Genomic DNA, 20,538 nt, shown 5'->3' on the forward strand with positions numbered 1-20,538 from the left:
TTTTCAGGTCTGTAAAGCAAAGGCTAGGAGGTCAAACCTTGGAATTGTTTGCTGAGGGTCATATTGTATTTAATTTAGGTGCCCTAAGACATTCCGTACATAAAGAAAAACGTGGCAGCTAAACTATTGCCCAGTTTAGAAGCAGAGAAAATACAGTCAACATAATCCAGTTATATAGAGTTTGTATATATATATCATGCAACCAGCCACAGAGGGATGGATACTGATTTAGCCACCTGCCACTCTTTCATCCTTTCTGCAGCCCCTCTCAGGTCACTGGCTTCTGAACCCCAGCCACATTTGCATATTCCAAATAGAGATCATATTATTCTTTACATAATTACTTATACCAAGGAACAGCAGATGCAACCCGTAATTGACAAAGAGCAACCTTCCCCTCAGTTCCAACTCATTCATTTCTATTTAACTCCTTTTAGCAGCCTGGCTAGCTCAGTCGTTAGAGCAAACTCTCACCACCAACACCCTCCCCTCATTCATTCCCCCGATATTTCTACCAGACATGTTTGGTGCAATGGGTTTCTGCCTGAGGTTAGATCCCCAGGCTGAGGCTGAGATAGAACTGAAGCAACACAGAATCATAGAACTGCAGAGCTGGAAGGGATCCAGTGAGCCATGTAGTTCAACCCCAAAGGCTTTGGAGAGAAGACATAAAGTTCACCGCATGTTACAGTTTGAGAGAAAATTTATTGAAAAGGCTGTACCGACGGTACCTGACCACGGCCAAATTGACCAAGATGTATAAGAATAGCTCAGACGTATGTTGGAGATGGAAAAATGGGGTAGCTACCTTCATGCACATGTGGTGGGACTGTGTGAAAATAAGAGAAGTTTGGGATACAATATATAATGAACTCAAAAATATCTTCAAATTTTCCTTAAAAACAAACAAACTGAAGCCTTTCTGTTAGGCATTATGTCCATGGAAGTAATAATAATAATAAAAAAACTAGAACCCTTTTTAAGTATGCAACCACAGCGGCTAGGATTTTAATAGCTAAAAATTGGAAAAGTAATTTGATCCCCACAAAAACTGACTAGCAAGCGAAAATGATAGAATACCTAGAGCTTGTGAAAATGAATAGGAGAATAAGAGGAAAATCAAATCAGAAAGTTATTAAAGATTGGGCAATAGTCAAAGAATATCTTTATAAGTATTGTGCTAATGCAATGCTCCTGACAGACTTAGATTGAATCTTGAAGTGTAAGGAAACCTTAACAACAAAAAATTCTTTTGATAAGCAACACAAAAGAATAATAACAATGAAGTGTGTATAGAATAATAGGGTGCAAAAAATACAATAAGGTGAGTTGGAAGTTAAAGCGTGTGTAATGTCAAAAGATATGTTGTTAGTGTTTATGGTTTGTTTATGTTGTTTATTGTGTTTGTCTATGTTTGATGTAAACTTTTGTAGTAGTAGTAGTAGTAGTAGTAGTAGTAATAATAATAATAATAATAATAATAATAATAATAGTAATAGTAATAATAATTTTTAAAAAGCAAATGCAGGAATCTGGCCCATGGCCGTCTCTCAGTGGGCTCAAACCACCAACCTACTGGTTAACAGCCAGATGCACTGATGCATCAGGCCACCTCGTATTCAGGAGGATTTGAATACCGTGAGATTGAGTGACCAAGGAAGCTGTGGAAAGACCAGGAGTTGCCATCCTTGCCTGTTACCATAATTTCAGTGACCCAGTACAGTGGTGTGTATGCATAACAAATGGTAGTGAGATGGGAAGGAACACTATTGGGGAGCATGCGCTGGAGACAATTGGACCACCCCCTGGGTCCCCTCTGCAATGGTGCTAGTAGTGCCACACTGTTGTTGTTGTTGTTTAGTTGCTTAGTCATGTCCGACTCTTTGTGAGCCCATGGACTAGAGCACGACAGGCACTCCTGTCTTCCACTGCCTCCCACACTTTGGTCAAACTCATGTTAGCCGCTTTGACAACACTGTCCAACTATCTCGTCCTCTGTTGTCCCCTTCTCCTTGTGCCCTCCATCTTTCCCAACATCAGGGTCTTTTCCAGGGAGTCTTCTCTTCTCATGAGGTGGCCAAAGTACTGGAGCCTCAGCTTCAGGATCTGTCCTTCCAGTGAGCACTCAGGGCTGATTTCCTTCAGAATGGAGAGGTTTGATCTTCTTGCAGTCCATGGGACTCTCCAGAGTCTCCTCCAGCACCATAATTCAAAAGCATCAATTCTTTGGTGATCAGCCTTCTTTATGGTCCAGCTCTCACTTCTATACATGTCTACTGGGAAAACCATAGCTTTAACTATACGGGCCTTTGCTGGCAAGGTGATGTCTCTGCTTTAAGATGCTGTCTAGGTTTGTCATTGCTTTTCTCCCAAGAAGTAGGCGTCTTTTAATTTCATGACTGCTGTCACCATCTGCAGTGATCATGGAGCTCAAGAAAGTAAAATCTCTCACTGCCTCCATTTCTTCCCCTTCTATTTGCCAGGAGGTGATGGGACCAGTGGCCATGATCTTCATTTTTTTGATGTTGATCTTCAGACCATATTTTGCGCTCTCCTCTTTGACCCTCATTAAAAGGTTCTTTAATTGCTCCTCACTTTCTGCCATCAAGGTTGTGTCATCTGCATATCTGAGGTACTGCCACATACCCCAATGCATGTACAAAATATTTAGCAAGGGTACAGAAAGCAATCTCCATGTCACCAATTCTCCACCCCCTTCCACACACACACACAACGTTTGGAAGTCGGTTGCTATAACTGGCTAGGAAATACAACCTCATGGTTTTGTTTGTTTGTTCAGGGGCCAAATTACTGAAGAACTGAAGCCAGAAATCAGTGGGGAGGTGAAAGGACTATATAAGGTAAAGGGACCCCTGACCATTAGGTCCAGTCATGACCGACTCTGGGGTTGCGGCGCTCATCTCGCTTTACTGGCCGAGGGAGCCGGCATACAGCTTCCAGAGCACACCAGAGCAAACCAGAGCAGCACACGGAAACGCTGTTTACCTTCCCGCCGGAGCGCTACCTATTTATCTACTTGCACTTTGACGTGCTTTCGAACTGCTAGGTTGGCAGGAGCAGGGACCGAACAACGGGAGCTCACCCCGTCACGGGGATTCGAACCGCCAACCTTCTGATCGGCAAGTCCTAGGCTCTGTGGTTTAACCCACAGCGCAACCCGTGTCCCTTGAAAGGACTATATAGATGGCCCTATATGTGGGAGGCATATGTCCCAAGTCACACACCATGTTCCACGTGTGTGTGTGTGTGTGTGTTGGGATGGAGAGAACAACATGGCTCTAAACTCCAAGGATGGAGAAGCTGTGAACTGGCACCGGAGCATGTACATTTTATTTCTACAAAAAAAAAAAACAAAAAAATAACAAACCCAGTTTGGTCAGAGTAAAAGGCAATATATCCATGATATTAGGGACAACAAAACCATTCATTGAGAACAACTGGGCAAAATTGCATTTCTCTGCAAAACTAATTCCCTCTTTTCCCTACTCTATGGATGAAAGCAACAGTAGCATGAAAACGTCCAGTATTTTCTCTCTCTTCAAAATGTGCCGTAGTGCTAGAGCACCCACCTTCTGCGAAAACAAATTTTTAATTAAACAGTTTAATTGGATGTATCAAAAATTAATTGGAAACCGATTCTGTAGTAACCAACAAAGGGTTTTTGCAGATGGAGAGGAGGAAGAGGTGAAGAGAAAGGAACAACAGTTTACCCATGGTCTGACTCAAAAGATGTGCCAAATGTAACAACAGAAAGCCAGCATGTACACGCATAGCAGTTTGGCTCCGCAAATATAGTCTCAGTTATGGAGTAGGGAAGGCATTTAGATGCTTATACACATGATTAACTCTTCTGAACAAGTGAAATATGGAAGCAAAATGAACTGGTAGCTATTTACCAACTTTGCTCCCATTCTGGCACAGCTGAATACAGTGCTGAGAGCTTTCTGACAACTAATGAGAGATGCATGACTAATCACAAAAGACATCATGACTGCCAAAGGTACAATGATAATAAGCAAGCTAACAATAACAGAAAAACAATGGCTACCAGGGATGTATAAGTAACAGAATTCGAGCAGCAAATACTTGGCACTGTTTCATTTTAAGCCTTGCTTGTTTGCTGAAAGAGCTCTCGCTAACTACTTGAAGTCAGAGAAACCATATTGGAAGGTCTGCTGCCGGCCATCAGATCGTCTCACGAAACCATCTACCCTGCAAGAGCAGCTCAAATTCTGCAACATGCGCAGCAACCCACTCAAAGCCACGTGTGCAAGCGGCTTCCAATTCAAGAGATAGAGATTCAGTGCTGGGCAGCTACTGTTGTGGAAGAACATATGATTCTACACATACATAAAAAAGGTGTTTCTGTTTGTTGCAAAGTTCAGTGGCCACTTATGGAAAGCATCTTAGTACGGCAGTAGCCAAGAGACCACTGCATATGCAGTACAGTGGTACCTCCGGTTGCGGACAGGATCCATTCCGGAGCTCCGGTCGGATCCTGAGGTTTCCGCAACTGGAGGTGCCTGTTCTGCGCATGTGCACGGGGTGGTAGAGTGCTTCTGCACATGCACATGGCATGGTAGAGTGCTTCTGCACATGTGCACAGCGTGGTAGAGCGCTTCTGTGCATGTGTGCACGGTGAAACACGGAAAAATTATTCCGGGTTTGCCACGTGCATATCCCGAAGGATACGTAGCCAGAGGTGTGCATAAGTAGAGATACCACTGTACTTTCATTCTGATGCCTTACTCATCTTCCTAGGTATTCAGGGAAGTTTTTGAAGGTAACAACTTCATTTCCCACCTCTTGCACAGTTCTCCAAATTAATTTGGCATTGCAGTCTGCAACCCTCACTTCTCCAGTTCCACAATCCTCAGCTGTCTAAAAGTCTCCTGCTCCCTCAAATGACTATCCTTTTCCCCCTTGCAAAGCATCGCCACCCAGAACAGCTACACTCCAATGATAGCATTGGATTTGTTCTTGGCAGTGATGTGGTAGGTAAAAGTTAAAAGTTAAAGGACCCCTGGACAGTTAAGTCCAGTCAAAGTTGACTCTGGGGTTGGGGTACTCATCTCGCTCTACAGACCGAGGGAGCCTGCGTTTGTGCACAGACAGTTTTCCGGGTCATGTGGCCAGCAGGACTAAACCGCTTCTGGTGCAACAGGACACCGTGACAGAAGCCAGAACGCACAGAAATGCCGTTTACCTCCCTGCCACAGCGGTACCTATTTATCTACTTGCACTGGCATGCTTTCGAACTGCTAGGTTGGCAGAAGCTGGGACAGAGCAATGGGAACTCACCCTGTCACAGGGATTCGAACCGCTAACCTTCTGATCAGCAAGCCCAAGAGGCTCAGTGGTTTAGACCACAGTGCCACTCACGTCCCTGATGTTTTAGTACAGTGGACGCTTGGGTCGCGAACGCGATCCGTACGGGAGGCACATTTGCAACCAGCAGCGCCACCTCTGCGCATGCGCAGGTTGCTATTTGGCACTTCTGCGCATGCACAAAGTGCGATCTAGTGCTTCTGTGTATGTGTGAGTGCCGAAACACAGAAGTAACCCGCCAGAGCCACGAGGAGTACAATTAAGGTACTACCTGGAGGTGTTGCCTTAAATAAAGCTCTGTATAATGATCACTTTAAACTTTAAAGAAAGGCTTTATTTTGAAGTACTGGGGGAGCTGTTATCAGTTCCATACATCCAGAAATACACGTTTCCCCAATTCCAGTTATAATCATTGGTGAATTTCTTCATCAAAACCTGGGGAAAGGTTCAGACATAAATTTCCAGCTCCCTAAATTGTAGTTTCAGATCTGATCCTGGTTTGAGACTCTGAGTAGTAAACTGAAAGTAGTAACCCACAGCAGGAAAGTCCAGTTTATGCTCACCAGGGTCAGCGTATCAATGAAGGGAGGAGGGAAAGGGAGAGCTCACAGGACCAACACTTACCCCCTAAAATATAATTTAACAGGCCAGGGATTTATGTCAAAGCTGGGCTTTAGTATAATTCTCTCTCTTCAGAGGGGCAACATCATATAAGGTTCAAGTGAGATCTGAGAACGTGTTTGCACGTTCCTTATGCAAAACAAGAAAATCTTGATTCTGATTCTCTAGAAATTTATCCTGCTAAGAGGGAAATGGTAAAAGCATTCCAGACCAGCAAGCACAGCCTGCTTCTGACTCAGGCACTGCCATTACCATTTTGATAGTGATTCAAATAACTTTCTCTTTGATTTCAGGAATTACTGTAATTTCAGAACTACACTTATAATTACAATAAGCTGTTTTGAAGAGGGAAATGATTAGAGGTTGCTTTGTGTGGGGGGGATTTATTGTTTCATGTAATATTTCATATTTTATTATGTCTACGAAGAATTGATGCTTTTGAATTATGGTGCTGGAGGAGACTCTTGAGAGTCCCATGGACTGCAAGAAGATCAACCCTATCCATTCTGAAGGAAATCAGCCCTGAGTGCTCACTAGGAGGACAGATCCTGAAGCTGAGACTCCAATACTTTGGCCACCTCATGAGAAGAGAAGACTCCCTGGAAAAGACCCTGATGTTGGGAAAGATGGAGGGCACAAGGAGAAGGGGACGACAGAGGACAAGATGGTTGGACAGTGTTCTCAAAGCTACCAGCATGAGTTTGACCAAACTGTGGGAGGCAGTGGAAGACAGAAGTGCCTGGCGTGCTCTGGTCCAGGGGGTCACGAAGAGTTGGACACGACTAAACGACTAAACAACAACAACAACAACTCTGTGAGGTGACTTTTATGTACGACAGGCGATGACAAAGCGTGTTCTCCTTCATGGAGAGCACGTGTTGTGGTGGGGTCCAGCAGGACACCCCCTCTTGGTTGCTGGGCGGGACCGTTTGGATGGCCATGACTGCGATTGGGCTATAATGGTTGTTGGAGAGATTTTGATGTTACCATTTAGTGGGTTGGCCCGAAGGTTATATATTTTTTGCACGCAACATGGTGCAGTCTCTTTTGCTGCGTGCATCGGATCGCCCGCCCACCCTCCCTAATTTAGGGCTTTTGCGTTTGACCTTGCTATGCCTGTCATGGGGTCGTCTGCTTTTGGGGCAGGGGCCTGGTAGGAATTTTGTCCGTTTGGCAGATTGGCTGGTACCATTTGGTTTTTGCCTACTGCGTAGCAAATCATCACAACTTGTAAGGCTGCGGTTAGGCATTGGTTAAAAAATTGGTTGGTGGAGGGGTAAGGATTGGCTGTGCCTGCCCCTCCAATGCTGCTGCTGCAAGGGAATTCCATTAAAGGAATCCAGGGGCTCGCCATGCTCTTGTCCAAATCCCTGACAAGGGGCTTGAGCTGCGCAAGCCCCTGGGAGGATGCGGGGAGTGGTGAGGATCTGACACCCAGCCCCATTCTCTCCCCAAAATGTTTTCCCTTACTGACTTTCGCAGGGTTCCGGAAGTCACTTCTGTCCCAGGGCAGGGACAGATAGTCGTAACCAATGCCTAAGCAACCACTCACATTATGTATTTTAATAAAGTTGTGGCCAAAATTATGCCAAAAACCTTAAACAAAAATTCTGTGTGAATTGTGATTTATTTAGGGGGTGGCTTGGGGACCTCGACACGCAATTAGACACCGGCTACGTATACAAGAAAGCCTATGGCTGAGCTAGCTGTGATGTTATGCAAGGTTCACCATCATTTTCTTTGCCTTAGATGCCTGAGAAAGCTCCATTCCCTTTCCCCTTCATTGCTGTGCAATTTTTAAAAATTCAATATGGGTCACTACATTTGACACGCGGCATCTACCTTACAGAATTACATTAGCCTGAAATGCAAGACAAAAAATAAAATAAAAAAATGAGCTGACCCAGAACAAACATGAAAAGGTGCTGACTCCAGTCTGACGCTCAGAGCACCTAAACAGTCGAGGAAATTGAGAAGAGGGCAACACTCAGTTCCAAGAAGCATGAAAATAGAGAGTTAAATGCACTGTATCAGCCTTCCCCAACCTTGTGCTCCCAGCTGCTGTTGGTCTATAGTTCTCATCATCCCTAGTGAATAGGGCCAATGGTTGTAGACCAACAATATCTGAGGGCACAAGGCTGGGAAAGGCCACACTATATTAAAGCTTTGTTCTTATTTATTTATAAAAGATTTGTTCGTTCACACTAATTGTGCAATCTTATGCACTCTTACTTGCTAGTAAGACCCACTGAACAAAGAGGGAGTTAGGTCAAGTCACGATTAAACCAGGATGTCTCTAATTAACCACTGTGTTGTGTTTTATCCAAAACAGGTGACCAGCTTCAGAACAAGCCAGGATATATACAGTACACTGTTTGAAGTTGGCTTAAAATCCTGGATTTTCCAAAGCTGGTAACCATAATTCCTAATTTAAATGAAACAGGAAGCTTTTGTTAGAGATTTCCTGGTTTGATTGCTGTACAGAGCAAGAAGAGGAGCAAAGGAACTAGGAAAAGACTTGTGCACTTTTTAGTTCAATAAGCAAATACATGATTGTCTGAACACAGCAAATACTTTCTCAGGTAAAACCACTATACATTTAATGTGTGTTTTAAAATTCACTCTCAAAGGTTATCTAAACATGTTTACCAAGGCATGAGTCCTAGTAGATCACCCAAGTAACTCCCCACTAGAAAGCCAAACTGATATTGCAGCTATGAGACTCTGTCTCCATCATTTATCAAGAATTGTTGTTGTTTAGTCATTTAGTCATGTCCGGCTCTTTGTGACACCGTGGACAGGCACTCCGGTCTTCCACTGCCTCCCGCAGCTTGGCCAAACTCATGTTCGTAGCTTTGAGAACACTGTCCAACCATCTCGCATCTTGTCCTCTGTCGTCCCCTTCTCCTTGTGCCCTCTATCTTTCCCAACATCAGGGTCTTTTCCAGGGAGTCTTCTCTTCTCATGAGGTGGCCAAAGTATTGGAGCCTCAGCTTTAGGATCTGTCCTTCCAGTGAGCACTCAGGGCTGATTTCCTTCAGAATGGATAGGTTTGATCTTCTTGCAGTCTATGGGACTCTCAAGAGTCTCCTCTAGCACCATAATTCAAAAGCATCAATTCTTCGGCGATCAAGAATATTGAAGCACTAATCTGATTACACAAGGGCACAAACTCATTGTTGCATTTACGAATCAATAATCATTTTGCAAGGAGCTTTATAATTGTTGTGCATCATTACAAGATTTCTGCAAGTTATATACTTGCAACTCTATTTTATAGCAGGACAATAGAGGCTGAGTGATAATGAGTTAGTAAAAAACATATGGCTAAAACCCAAATGTCTTGGTCATAAGCTCTCCAATTTTGGTAAACTAGTCTTGATATATGAACAATGAAAATGCTTATTTTGTTTATTGCTTTGTCTATGAAAAGATTTTAAATTATCAATACAAATATATTCAGGTACTTCATAGGTCAATCATTCATGCTTCAAGGTATTTATACTACCAAAGTAACTTGACCAAACACTGGAATTAGATCACACTGTCAGCCATCTTCAAAGCATTAGGAGAGCGGTTATTTTTCCATGCAGGAAAATATCTTTACCAATACATATCTAACTTTTGATTTTAATTCTCTACCACTCCACCGCCCCCCAAATGTTCAGAAGCCTACTCTTTTAAATGTTCTGGGATAAGAGTTCCATTTTGTAAGAAAAAATATTTGCATACATAAAATTCAGCAGAGAGCAGGTGAAATTAAAATTATATCTTATGCAGATGCTTTGTCTTTAAAAAAGAAAAAGGAAAAAACCCTGAATGTCCTAGTTTTTCAGAAATGCTGACTATTCCGTATTGTCCATCATTTCATTGTTCAATGCTTATTCTTAGAGCCTTTGGGGGAAGAAAATTGTGGATATAAACAGCTCTATATGTTTGCTGATGACGCATGGCATTCAGAGGCTGGAGGATCTTAGTTGTCTGTTGTTGTTGTTTTTAAAAACCAAGTTGTGGGCAAAAATAGCTGAGACTCAAAAGGCGGGGCCTGCTGAAACCAGGCAAACTCCCAGGGGTTGAGAGAGAGAAAGCGTTAGGTTCTTCAAGCTGTCCTCTTTTGCGGTCCAACTTGTCCAGCCTACCCTTAACCTGCCAGTTCATATTCTCTGAAAACTGTGGAGCAGTAACATGGTATCGCTGGAGCTGACAGACCACCAACTCTTGACATGGGTAGAACTGTAGGGTGCATTAATGCAATAATAGATAAAAGGTAAAAAGGTAAAGGATCCCTGGATGATTAAGTCCAGTCAAAGGCGACTATGCTGTGCGGCGCTCATCTCACTTTCAGGCCGAGGGAGCTGGTGTTTGTCCACGGACAGCTTTCCAGATCATGTGGCCAGCATGACTAAACTGCTTCTGGCACAACGGGACACCGTGATGGAAACCAGAGCGCACAGAAACACCGTTTACCTTCCCGCCACAGAGGTACCTATATATCGACTTGCACTGGCATGCTTTCGAACTGATAGGTTAGCAGGAGCTGGGACAGAGCAATGGGAGCTCACCCTGTTGTGGGGATTCAAACCATCAACCTTCTGATTGGCAAGCCCAAGAGGCTCAGTGGTTTAGACTACAACGCCACTCACACCCAATACAATAAGCAGTCATCTGATTTTATCCAAGTTATAACCAATCTTAAGACTGGATATAGTAATTGCTCTCTCGCAGTTAAGGCAGTTTCACACATTGTGATTATTCAGGCTTTTTCTGTTGTCCAATGGATCTCTGCAACAAACATAGCACAACGTGTAGTCCAGAACCAGGACCCATAATAGTCTCGTCCTCACACTGATGTGTTCTCTGCAGAGAAATATGGTAGACTAAAAGGAACCTGGCTCTCCTATAACATTTCAAGCAGGACTGCTGCCAGCGAGAAGTACCAACATAGGGCAGATGTATAGATGGTATATAACACCTGTCAAGTTAACGAAAATGTATAAAGTCAGTAATAAATGTTGGAAATGTAAAGAAAAAGAGGGAACATTTTATCACATGTGGTGGGAATGTAAAAAGGTGAAATGCTTCTGGGAGATGATATATAATGAGATGAAAAAAATGTTGAAATATACATTCATAAAGAAACCAGAAGTATTTTTACTGGGCATTGTGGGGAGTGATATAAATAGAAAGGAATGTAAGCTCTTTTTATATGCAATAACAGCAGCAAGAATATTACTGGCCCAAAAATGGAAGCAAGAAGAGTTACCAACGATCGAAGAATGGAGAATGAAGTTAATGGACTATGCAGAATTAGATAAACTAACAGGAAGGATTCGAAACCAGAAGGACCAGAAATTCACGGAAGACTGGAGTAAATTTACGGACTACTTGAAAAGTATTTGTGATGATCAGACGACGTTTGTAGGTTTGCAAGAAGTTTTGTGAGGAGTATTATTGGAAGTATTGCAAAAATGGAGAAGGGGAAGGGTGATTTGTTAAGAGATGTAAAGGCAATATAAAGTTAAGAAATGCATAAGAAGTGGTTAAAACGGTGGATCATCAGAGGTGCTGATGGAAGTCCAAAAAGATTGTATAAGTTTTGTGGTACATTTTATAATTTATATGTTAAAATCAATTTTAAAAAAAGTAAAACAACAACATAGGGCAGATATAATCTTGAAGCCATTCTACAAACTTTAGTTAGCAGTATAGTTCACCCTCGAAAAACTGTCTGCGATCTAAACATATGTACTACTGTGGTAACTGTGGTTCTTCCTGAAATATCAAAGAGGGACTAAGACTCTGATGTTTCAGGCAAGTAAAAAAAACACAACAAGAATCACATTGCCTCTGAATGGTCAGAACGCTGCAGGTTTCATTCTAGCGGGAGACAAAACAAAAGCCTATGCTGAAATATCCAGCTACATTCCACAATAAACTGCGTGCAAAAGATACACCACCTTTCTCCACAGAAAGCAATCTCCAAAGAAATTGTTCTATGCTGTGCTTACAGGGTGGAAACTATTTTCTGCCGTACTTTAATATATTTTGCACAGCTCTAACAACTAGCAAGGCGCAATGCTGCCGCCAATCACATATATGTAAAAGTGAGCCCGTAAGTTCTCCCCCCCCCCCCAATTTCTTTATTGAGCTTTAACCTATGCCAGTGAGGGTTTTGCCCCTCAAGCCCTTCTAAGCCTGGGTTGGGCCAGGCAAAAGCTACGATCAGGCAAAGAATCATAGACACCAAGAGATAACAGGGTAGCAGGCTGCTAACGGTGCCCCAACTATAAAATTGGAGAAATCGAGAGAGATATAGCCGCACCGGCAGCATATCTCTTCTTTCTCGTATCTAGAAATGCAAGAAGGGCCTTTACACTCGCCAGAAGCGCGGCTCTTCCCTCGTCGGTCCTGGAAGGAGCATTTAAAAAAGTCCCATATGCTCAGAGACTTTGCGCCTGTCCATTGGGAGAGATAGGAAGCCCAGAACACTTGTTCTTTAGATGTCCCTTTTACGAAGAGGCACGTAGTAAGTTCATTGATCCCCTACTGGTGAGGCTCGCCGACCTCCCAGGAAAGCAAAAATTCGACCTTTTCCTGTTAGGCAAAGTTCAGAAGACAAGCTGGATGGTCGCCAGATTCTGTGTACAGATCTGTAGGCACAGACCACCTCCCAACTGAAACTAGTTCGTTATGAAAATCCCCAAACTGGGTTCCATGGGTCAACTCTCTGCAGTAGTTTATTGTTGTACATTGCTTTTAAATTTATTGTTGTACATTGTTTGTTTTTCTTCTGTGACTGTACACCCAAGTGTGTTTTATAAGCTGGTCTCCGACCGTAATAAATTATCTATCTATCTATCTATCTATCTATCTATCTATCTATCTATCTACCTATGCTAGTGATGCCCTTCTCCTCTTGTCAGGGACTGGCACATTCAGACAGCATGCGTGGCATCCCAGAAGACAGGAAAAGGCACCGAGCAGCATGGACTCCTTCAGCGACTTGGAAGGACAATACAATCCAGAAAGGCAAGACGGAGTCTCGCTCTTGTCCATCAGCTTGGGTGCTGGCGACGGAGACCATTCTCTTGAAGTGTGGCCCTGTTCCTTTAATGGGAGGCTTTGGCAGCAGCCACAGTGGGCAGGCGGGAGATCCTCTGAGGCAAGAGGCCTCTGAGGGGCTCCCAGGAGGAGTCTTTCCCTCCCTGATCTTATAAGCTCTCCCCACTTGGCATCTTGGCTCCGTCCTGGCCGGCCGGCCTAGCCCAGAAGCAGCAGCCAAAGTCTCCTCCCTCTCTGAAATAACTCGAGAGGCTGTTTTAATGGGAGAAAACTGCCCCTGAGCCAAACAGGGCCAGGAAAGAACCATGCCCACATGGAGAAGGGGCAGTGGGGATGTGGTGTGAAGGTTGACAGCTGGGAACCGCCGGATGTTCTCTTGCCCTTCATCCCAGGAGCTGGAGGTAAAGGTAAAGGGACCCCTGACCATTAGGTCCAGTCATGACCGACTCTGGGGTTGTGGCGCTCATCTTGCTTTATTGGCCGAGGGAGAAGGCATACAGCTTCCGGGTCATGTGGCCAGCATGACTAAGCCGTTTCTGGCAAAGCAGAGCAGCGCATGGAAACGCCGTTTACCTTCCCATCGGAGAGGTACCTATTTATCTACTTGCACTTCGTGCTTTCGAACTGCTAGGTTGGCAGGAGCTGGGACTGAGCAATGGGAGCTCACCCTTTGTGGCGATTCGAACCACCAACCTTCTAATCAGCAAGTCCTAGGCTCTGTGGTTTAACCCACCGTGTCCCAAGTTCTTATTAATTGTTCTTATTGATGAAGTTTCCCCGCCCGAGGCAGACAAATGTCACGTACATTTTTAAAGCTATTTTAAATTGCTGGAAGAAAATTCTCTTTCCAGTTCAACGAGCATTTAGACACATACATTTCACAGATAAACTTTGCAAGTGTCCTGCCTTAAGTCTTCTTCATAATTTCCTTGCACGTGGCACACTTTTTAATGCTGCATTGACAGATGTGTCCCCCATATGATGCACATTGTACCTTGTTCCTTTCTCATTGGCTAAGTATCACTTTTGGCAGGGAAATTAAACCTGTGCAAGACATTACTGCAATGATATTTGCAGGTTGATCCCCCCCCCCCCCGAAATCAGTCTTGGTCACCATTCTGGATGACCTTTATTGAGAAGGGGATGGAGAAGTATGAATCAGTTACTCAATCTCCCAGCTGCTTCTGATACCATTGACCATAATATCCTCCTGGATCAACTGTTCAGGATGGATAAGTGAGGCAATGTATTACAGTGGCTTTGTTCATACCTGTGTGGCGATTTTGACCAGACAAACAGAAGGAGAAACTGAGTCATTTCTGATAAACTGGGACTTCCATAGCAGCTTTCCGCAAAAATAAAACACAGTTAATTTCTCCTACATTTCCTGCAAATTTTCCTTGTTTGGCCCTAATAACGTTTTTCTTCCAATGTATGCGTGTTTAAGAAACAAAATCAGAAAATAAATGATGAGGCTAAAAAGAATTATTAGTATTTTCCCACCCCATCTTACCAAGATCCATGCTTTTGGAGGCTTTCAGATTAATTGATTCTGTCTGCTTGGCCAGTGTCAAAGATCTGAAGTTGATGTGCTGATCTCGTAAGTATGTTGCTGAATCTGCTGCCGAGCTGTGGAAAGAAGCCATACCACAAATAAAACAGAATGAAATAAAATAGGCACCAGCTCAAAAACAAATGAAGTAATTAAACCCTATGAAATATAAACGAATTTTCCCTTCTCTGTTATAATGCAATTTAAATTTCTTACATGAGTTATTGCCTCTATTAAATCTGACTTTACTTAGGAGAGCCATAACCAGAGCAAAAAAAGGCAGGTTTTATCCTGTCTGTCCACTTTGTGGGCCATCTCAGTAATTGTTGTTGTTGTTGTTTAGTCGTTTAGTCGTGTCCGACTCTTCGTGACCCCATGGACCAGAGCACGCCAGGCACCTCTGTCCTCCACTACCTCCCGCAGTTTGGTCAGACTCATGTTTGTGGCTTCGAGAACACTATCCAACCATCTCATCCTCTGTCGCCCCCTTCTCCTTGTGCCCTCCATCTTTCCCAGCATCAGTGTCTTCTCCAGGGAGTCTTCTCTTCTCATGAGGTGGCCAAAGTACTGGAGCCTCAGCTTCACGATCAGTCCTTCCAGTGAGCACTCAGGGCTGATTTCCTTAAGAATGGATGCGTTTGATCTTCTTGCAGTCCATGGGACTCTCAAGAGTCTTCTCCAGCACCATAATTCAAAAGCATCAATTCTTCGGCGATCAGCCTTCTTTATGGTCCAGCTCTCACTTCCATACATCACTACTGGGAAAACCATGGCTTTAACTATACGGACCTTTGTTGGCAAGGTGACGTCTCTACTTCTCAAGATGCTGTCTAGGCCTGTCATTGCCCTTCTCCCAAGAAGCAGGCGTCTTTTAATTTCGTGGCTGCTGTCACCATCTCAGTAATTAATAAGGCTTATTAAAAGGTTCACCAAGGATCAAAAGGCAGAAAAGAGTCCTACTGCCTAATACATATCTTCAACGTAAGTTATTTTTGAAATGCATTTAGCTGCTAGGTGCCACACAACATGCCTCATTCTGAAGTTCAGGTATGTGATTATCCAAATATCAAGCAAACTAAAGCCCAAACTCATAAGACGCTTCATTTTTCAGCTGAGATTACATTTTATCCTTCCCAGTTTCAGGCAAATCTTTAAAATCACTGACAGCACCAGATGCAGCAGACAACAGATTTCCGGAAAACTTTCCCTACGGTATCCTCTCTCACTTTAGTTACAAAAAAATTCCCTTCCAAGCATATGCATGGCACAGGAGGAGGCTACTTTCTTCAGATCTCTACCACTTCCTTAAGAAAATTGTCATTGGGAAATGATTTATAATAAAATGAAAAAAAAAATGTTTAAGGCAACCTTTGTTGTGGATCGAGGGCCCGACCCCCGCTATGTGAAATAAACACACAAGGACACGTGATATAAGGTTAATGGGCAAGAAAAGGCCACAACTTTATTGATTACAGCAGTGAAAAGGTATTGGCTTAGGCATTGGATGACTATAGGAGGTGGGTTTATTCAACAGTAGGTGGAGCCTGTTGATGCTGATCCAACTATAGGCTCACCCCTGATGTCACCGAGGGGCGTGCCCTGGCCTCCCGCCAAGCAGGCATCGGACGGAATACACGACCGCCAGATTCCTTTAACGGAATAACCCACGGTAGATAGCATAGGCGATGGCCACACCTAGCCCTTGACACACATGAATCCAATGCCTAACCTACCCACCAATACCACAAAAGTTGTGACGATTGCTACGAGGTAGGCGAAAAAACCAAAAAGCCTAATGCCAAATGGAAAAATTCCTACCAGGCCCCCCAGACAACCGGGGCGACCAACCTAAGGTCCATAGCAAGGCCAAAAAACCTAGACCCTGAGCTAAATGGGAGTGGAGGGTGGGTGACTCGCTGTGGGACGACGATGACTGAGGAGGAGGCGGAGCTGGAGCCGCAGCATTAAGCTGCTAAACACGCCCCCCGGAGACACCTGGTTGGCTGCCTCTGGTGGGCGTGGGCGCCAGCCAGGTGAGGAGGGGCGGGGGCTAAGGCCCCCGGTCAGGGGCGGAGCTCGGGCTCCCGCCCACAACCACTCCCCTCTCTTCCAGGGAGGAGAGTCTTTAAAAGACCAGAAGCTTTTTTGCTAGGTATTATTGGTCAAGACTTGCCAAAAGAGTGGAAGAAACTATGTATGCCACAACAACGGCTAGGATATTACTAGGCCAAAAATGGAAAGATGACAAGATGCCAACGAAAGAAGAATGGCAAGTAAAATTGATGGAATACGCTGAAATGGCGAATCTTACTGGGAAACTTAGAGGCAAGGACAACAGAGACTTTAAAAAGGATTGGGAACCATTTATGGTGTACTTACAGAAACACTGTAAAGAAGTGGACTCACAAGCAGGGTTTGAGAAAACACTTACAATAAAGAAAACAAACATAAAAGTCGAGGTGCAACAATTGGGGAAAGAACAAAGCGTAAGATGTAATTTGAAAAAAAAATTGTATAAAATTGATAAGGATGCAACAATATTTAGCTAAATGATCACAAAATTAAGGTAGAACACAATAGGCAGGTGAAGCAAATATTTAAAGAACCAGAAAAGGAGGTTGAGGGAAGTCATGGGAGGGTAGTGGGTGGGTAGGGAGACTGGGATTTACATATTCTTTTTGTGATAATGTTGATTCTGTTGAATATAAAATTGTAAAACTTAATAAAATTACGGAAAAGGAATGTAAAAAAATGAAGTGCTTTCTGGGAAATGATATATAATGAGATATAGAAAATCCTGAAATATACATTTGTTTAAAAACCAGAAGCATATCTATTAGGAATATTAGGTGGTGAAATAAAAAGGAACGACCAGAAAGTAATTTTGTATGCAGTAACAGCAGCCAGAACTCTTTTAGCCCAGAAATGGAAACAAGAAGGAATGCCTACGATTGAAGAATGGAGATCAAAATTAATGGATTACGCGGAACTGGACAGATTGACAGGGAGGATTCGCAACCGACGAGACCAAAGATTCACTGAGGATTGGAGTAAATTTACAGAATATATTAAAAATATTTGTGATAATGATATAACGTTTGTAAGTTTTCAAGAAGCTCTGTAAGAAGATTTGGTAGAAATATTGTTTAAACAACATGGTAAGATAAGATATATATAGTGCAATATAAATTAAGAAATGTGAAGATTTGTGATAATTACGGGAAATTATCAGACATGTTGATGGAAGTCTAAAAGAAAAAAAGATGTGTGATGAGTTTTTGATGTTTAATGATGTTATAAATTTGTTTTTATATTAAAATTAATAAAAATCATATATAAATAAATAAATAAATAAAATAAAATAAAATTACGGAGAAAAGGAAAATTGTCATTGGAAGAACTTTAGGCCAGAGTCACACTTGGGGATTTGGGCATGCCTGAGAGACTGCAATGAAAATGTATGCAGACAGATATGACTCTGCTTCTGTCTGAGCCTACCACCCTAAATAAACTTGGGATTCACCTTCTGCATGTGCTGCAGTTGTTACATACATAAATAACCTTTTCTGACACCTCGAAATTTCTGTCTTATTCCCAACAAAAAGGACTCTGTTTTGGGGGGGAAGTAGTTTTAAACACTTTTTTCAATTCATTATAAATCATTTCCTAATACACTTTTACCTTTTTACATGTCCAACACATGTGAAAAAACATTCCCTCAACTTCTTTACACTTCCAACACATATCTGATTCTGTTTTATAAATCTTAGCCAACCAACTCAGTTAAATACCATCTATGAATCATTTCACTTAACTAAGATTCTTAACCAGTTTCAAACCCCATTCAAGAATACCAGCAAAGTGGGAGACATTATTAGCCTCAACCGAAGATAATGTTGGTGCTAATGTATACCATAATAACCCTTGAAGATTAGGAAAACATCTAAGCAATAAATAAATGTGTTCTGATGCAAATTAAATGTCATAAAGCAACATGTGGGCTTTTTTACATATCATGTAGGAAAAGCATTCCTATCACCAAAAATAAAGTTATAAATAGTAAGCAGTTTCAAACCTTTGATTATAATCTGCAAGCAGCTCATCACAAGGATGTGGAGGCAAAGGGGGTGGGATTTCATTTTCAGCAATGCCACTCTCAGATGTATAAAGCTCTGAAATTAAAGGGGGGAGAGGAGGAGTGATAAACTACGGCACCACAAATACATTACGTCTGTTTGCTGATCAAGAACCGAACCCGCATGTCTCTTGAAACTAATAACAAATTATAAAAAATCTCCAAACTAGCCAAACTAGAATTAAAATTACACCAAGCAGAAAATGCATCCCTTAGGATTTTCAAAAGACCTGATTTTTCCATTTGAACATGCATAATTAAAGATAAACATATTGAAATCCTCCTTATGGTAGAATAGAGTCAAAGTTTATATTGGTTTTATTAATTTCAGCAGATAGTCTCTCACACACCAAACATACGCTGAACTAAGGATTGAATAAAACATTCAATAGGTGCATAGCTGCAGCACACCAACAGGCCTTTATCTTTTCTAAGCATTTGTCTGGGCATTTATCTTCTCTCTCTTTCTTATCTACAAATTGGGGCTAGGCCATAGATTCATAGAATTGTAGACCCAAGGATCATCTGTTCCAACCTCCATGACAGATGGCCATCCAACCTCTGCTTGAAAACCTCCAAGGAAGGAGAGTCCTGGTCCTGAATGGGGTAACTGTGGCCTTGAAGGACCAGGTGTGCAGCTTGGAAGTCATTTTGGTCTCACAGCTGTCCATGGAGGCGCAGGTCAATTCTGTGTCCAGGGCAGCTGTTTACCAGCTCCATCTGGTACGCAGGCTGAGACCCCATCTGCCCGCGACTGTCTCACCAGAGTGCTGCATGCTCTGCTTATCTCCCGCTTGGACTACTGCAATGCGCTCTATGTGGGGCTACCTTTGAAGGTGACCCGGAAACTACAACTAATCCAGAATGCGGCAGCTAGACTGGTGACTGGGAGCAGCCGCCAAGACCACATAACACCGGTCTTGAAAGACCTACATTGGCTCCCAGTACGTTTCCAAGCCCAATTCAAAGTGTTGGCGCTGACCTTTAAAACCCTAAATGGCCTCGTTCCAGTATACTTGAAGGAGCGTCTCCACCCCCATCGTTCTGCCCGGACACTGAGGTCCAGCGCTGAGGGCCTTCTGGCAGTTCCCTCACTGCGAGAAGCCAAGTTACAGGGAACCAGGCAGAGGGCCTTCTCGGTAGCGGCACCCGCCCTGTGGAACGCCCTCCCACCAGATGTCAAATAGAAGAACAACTACCAGATTTTTAGAAGACATCTGAAGGCAGCCCTATTTAGGGAAGCTTTTAATGTTTAACAGACTACTGTATTTTAATGTTTTGTTGGAAGCCGCCCAGAGTGGCTGGGGAAACCCAGCCAGATGGGCAGGGTATAAAGAATTCTCTTCTAACCTCCCGAGGGAAACCGTTCCACTGTCGAACAGCTCTTACCCTCAGAAAGTTTTTCCTGGTTTTTAGTCAGAATCTCATTTCTTGCAGTTTGAAGGCCTTGATTTGAGTCCTACCCTCCAGGGCAGAAGAAAACAAGCTTGTTCCCTCTTCCATGTGACAGCCTTTGAGATATTTGAAGATGGCTATCCTACCTCCTATCAGTCTCCTCTTTTCCAGGCTAACCATACCCAGCTCCTTCAACCACTCCTCATAAGCTTGGTCATAACCCTCATAACCCTTGATCATCTTGGTTGCCCTTCTCTGCACAGGTTCTCCGTAAATTGTGGTGCCCAGAACTGGACACAGCATTCTAGGTGTGGTCTGACCAAGGCAGAACAGAGAGGTCAACTTTAGGGTTTTGTGGGCCCCCAAGCAGAATGGCACCAGCAAATTCTCAAACCATCTCTAAAATAGCTGGGGCAAGCGAAAA

At 43.2% G+C, this 20,538-nt stretch overlaps 1 protein-coding gene across 3 annotated transcripts in view; it reads right to left on the bottom strand.

The window, feature by feature from the left end:
- PARD3B (par-3 family cell polarity regulator beta) overlaps positions 1 to 20,538 on the bottom strand; it is a 617,714-nt gene that overhangs the window by 355,427 nt on the left and 241,749 nt on the right. For all 3 annotated transcript variants that reach the window (XM_053366051.1, XM_053366062.1, XM_053366043.1), the window contains exons 14-15: positions 18,660 to 18,756; positions 14,546 to 14,661 (exon numbers count right to left, since the gene is read on the bottom strand). In XM_053366051.1, the coding sequence (XP_053222026.1) occupies positions 14,546 to 14,661; positions 18,660 to 18,756 (213 nt within the window). The remainder of the gene's footprint in view (positions 1 to 14,545; positions 14,662 to 18,659; positions 18,757 to 20,538) is intronic.

Source organism: Podarcis raffonei, chromosome 1 (genome assembly GCF_027172205.1).
Source record: "Podarcis raffonei isolate rPodRaf1 chromosome 1, rPodRaf1.pri, whole genome shotgun sequence".
NCBI classification, from domain to species: Eukaryota; Metazoa; Chordata; class Lepidosauria; order Squamata; family Lacertidae; genus Podarcis; species Podarcis raffonei.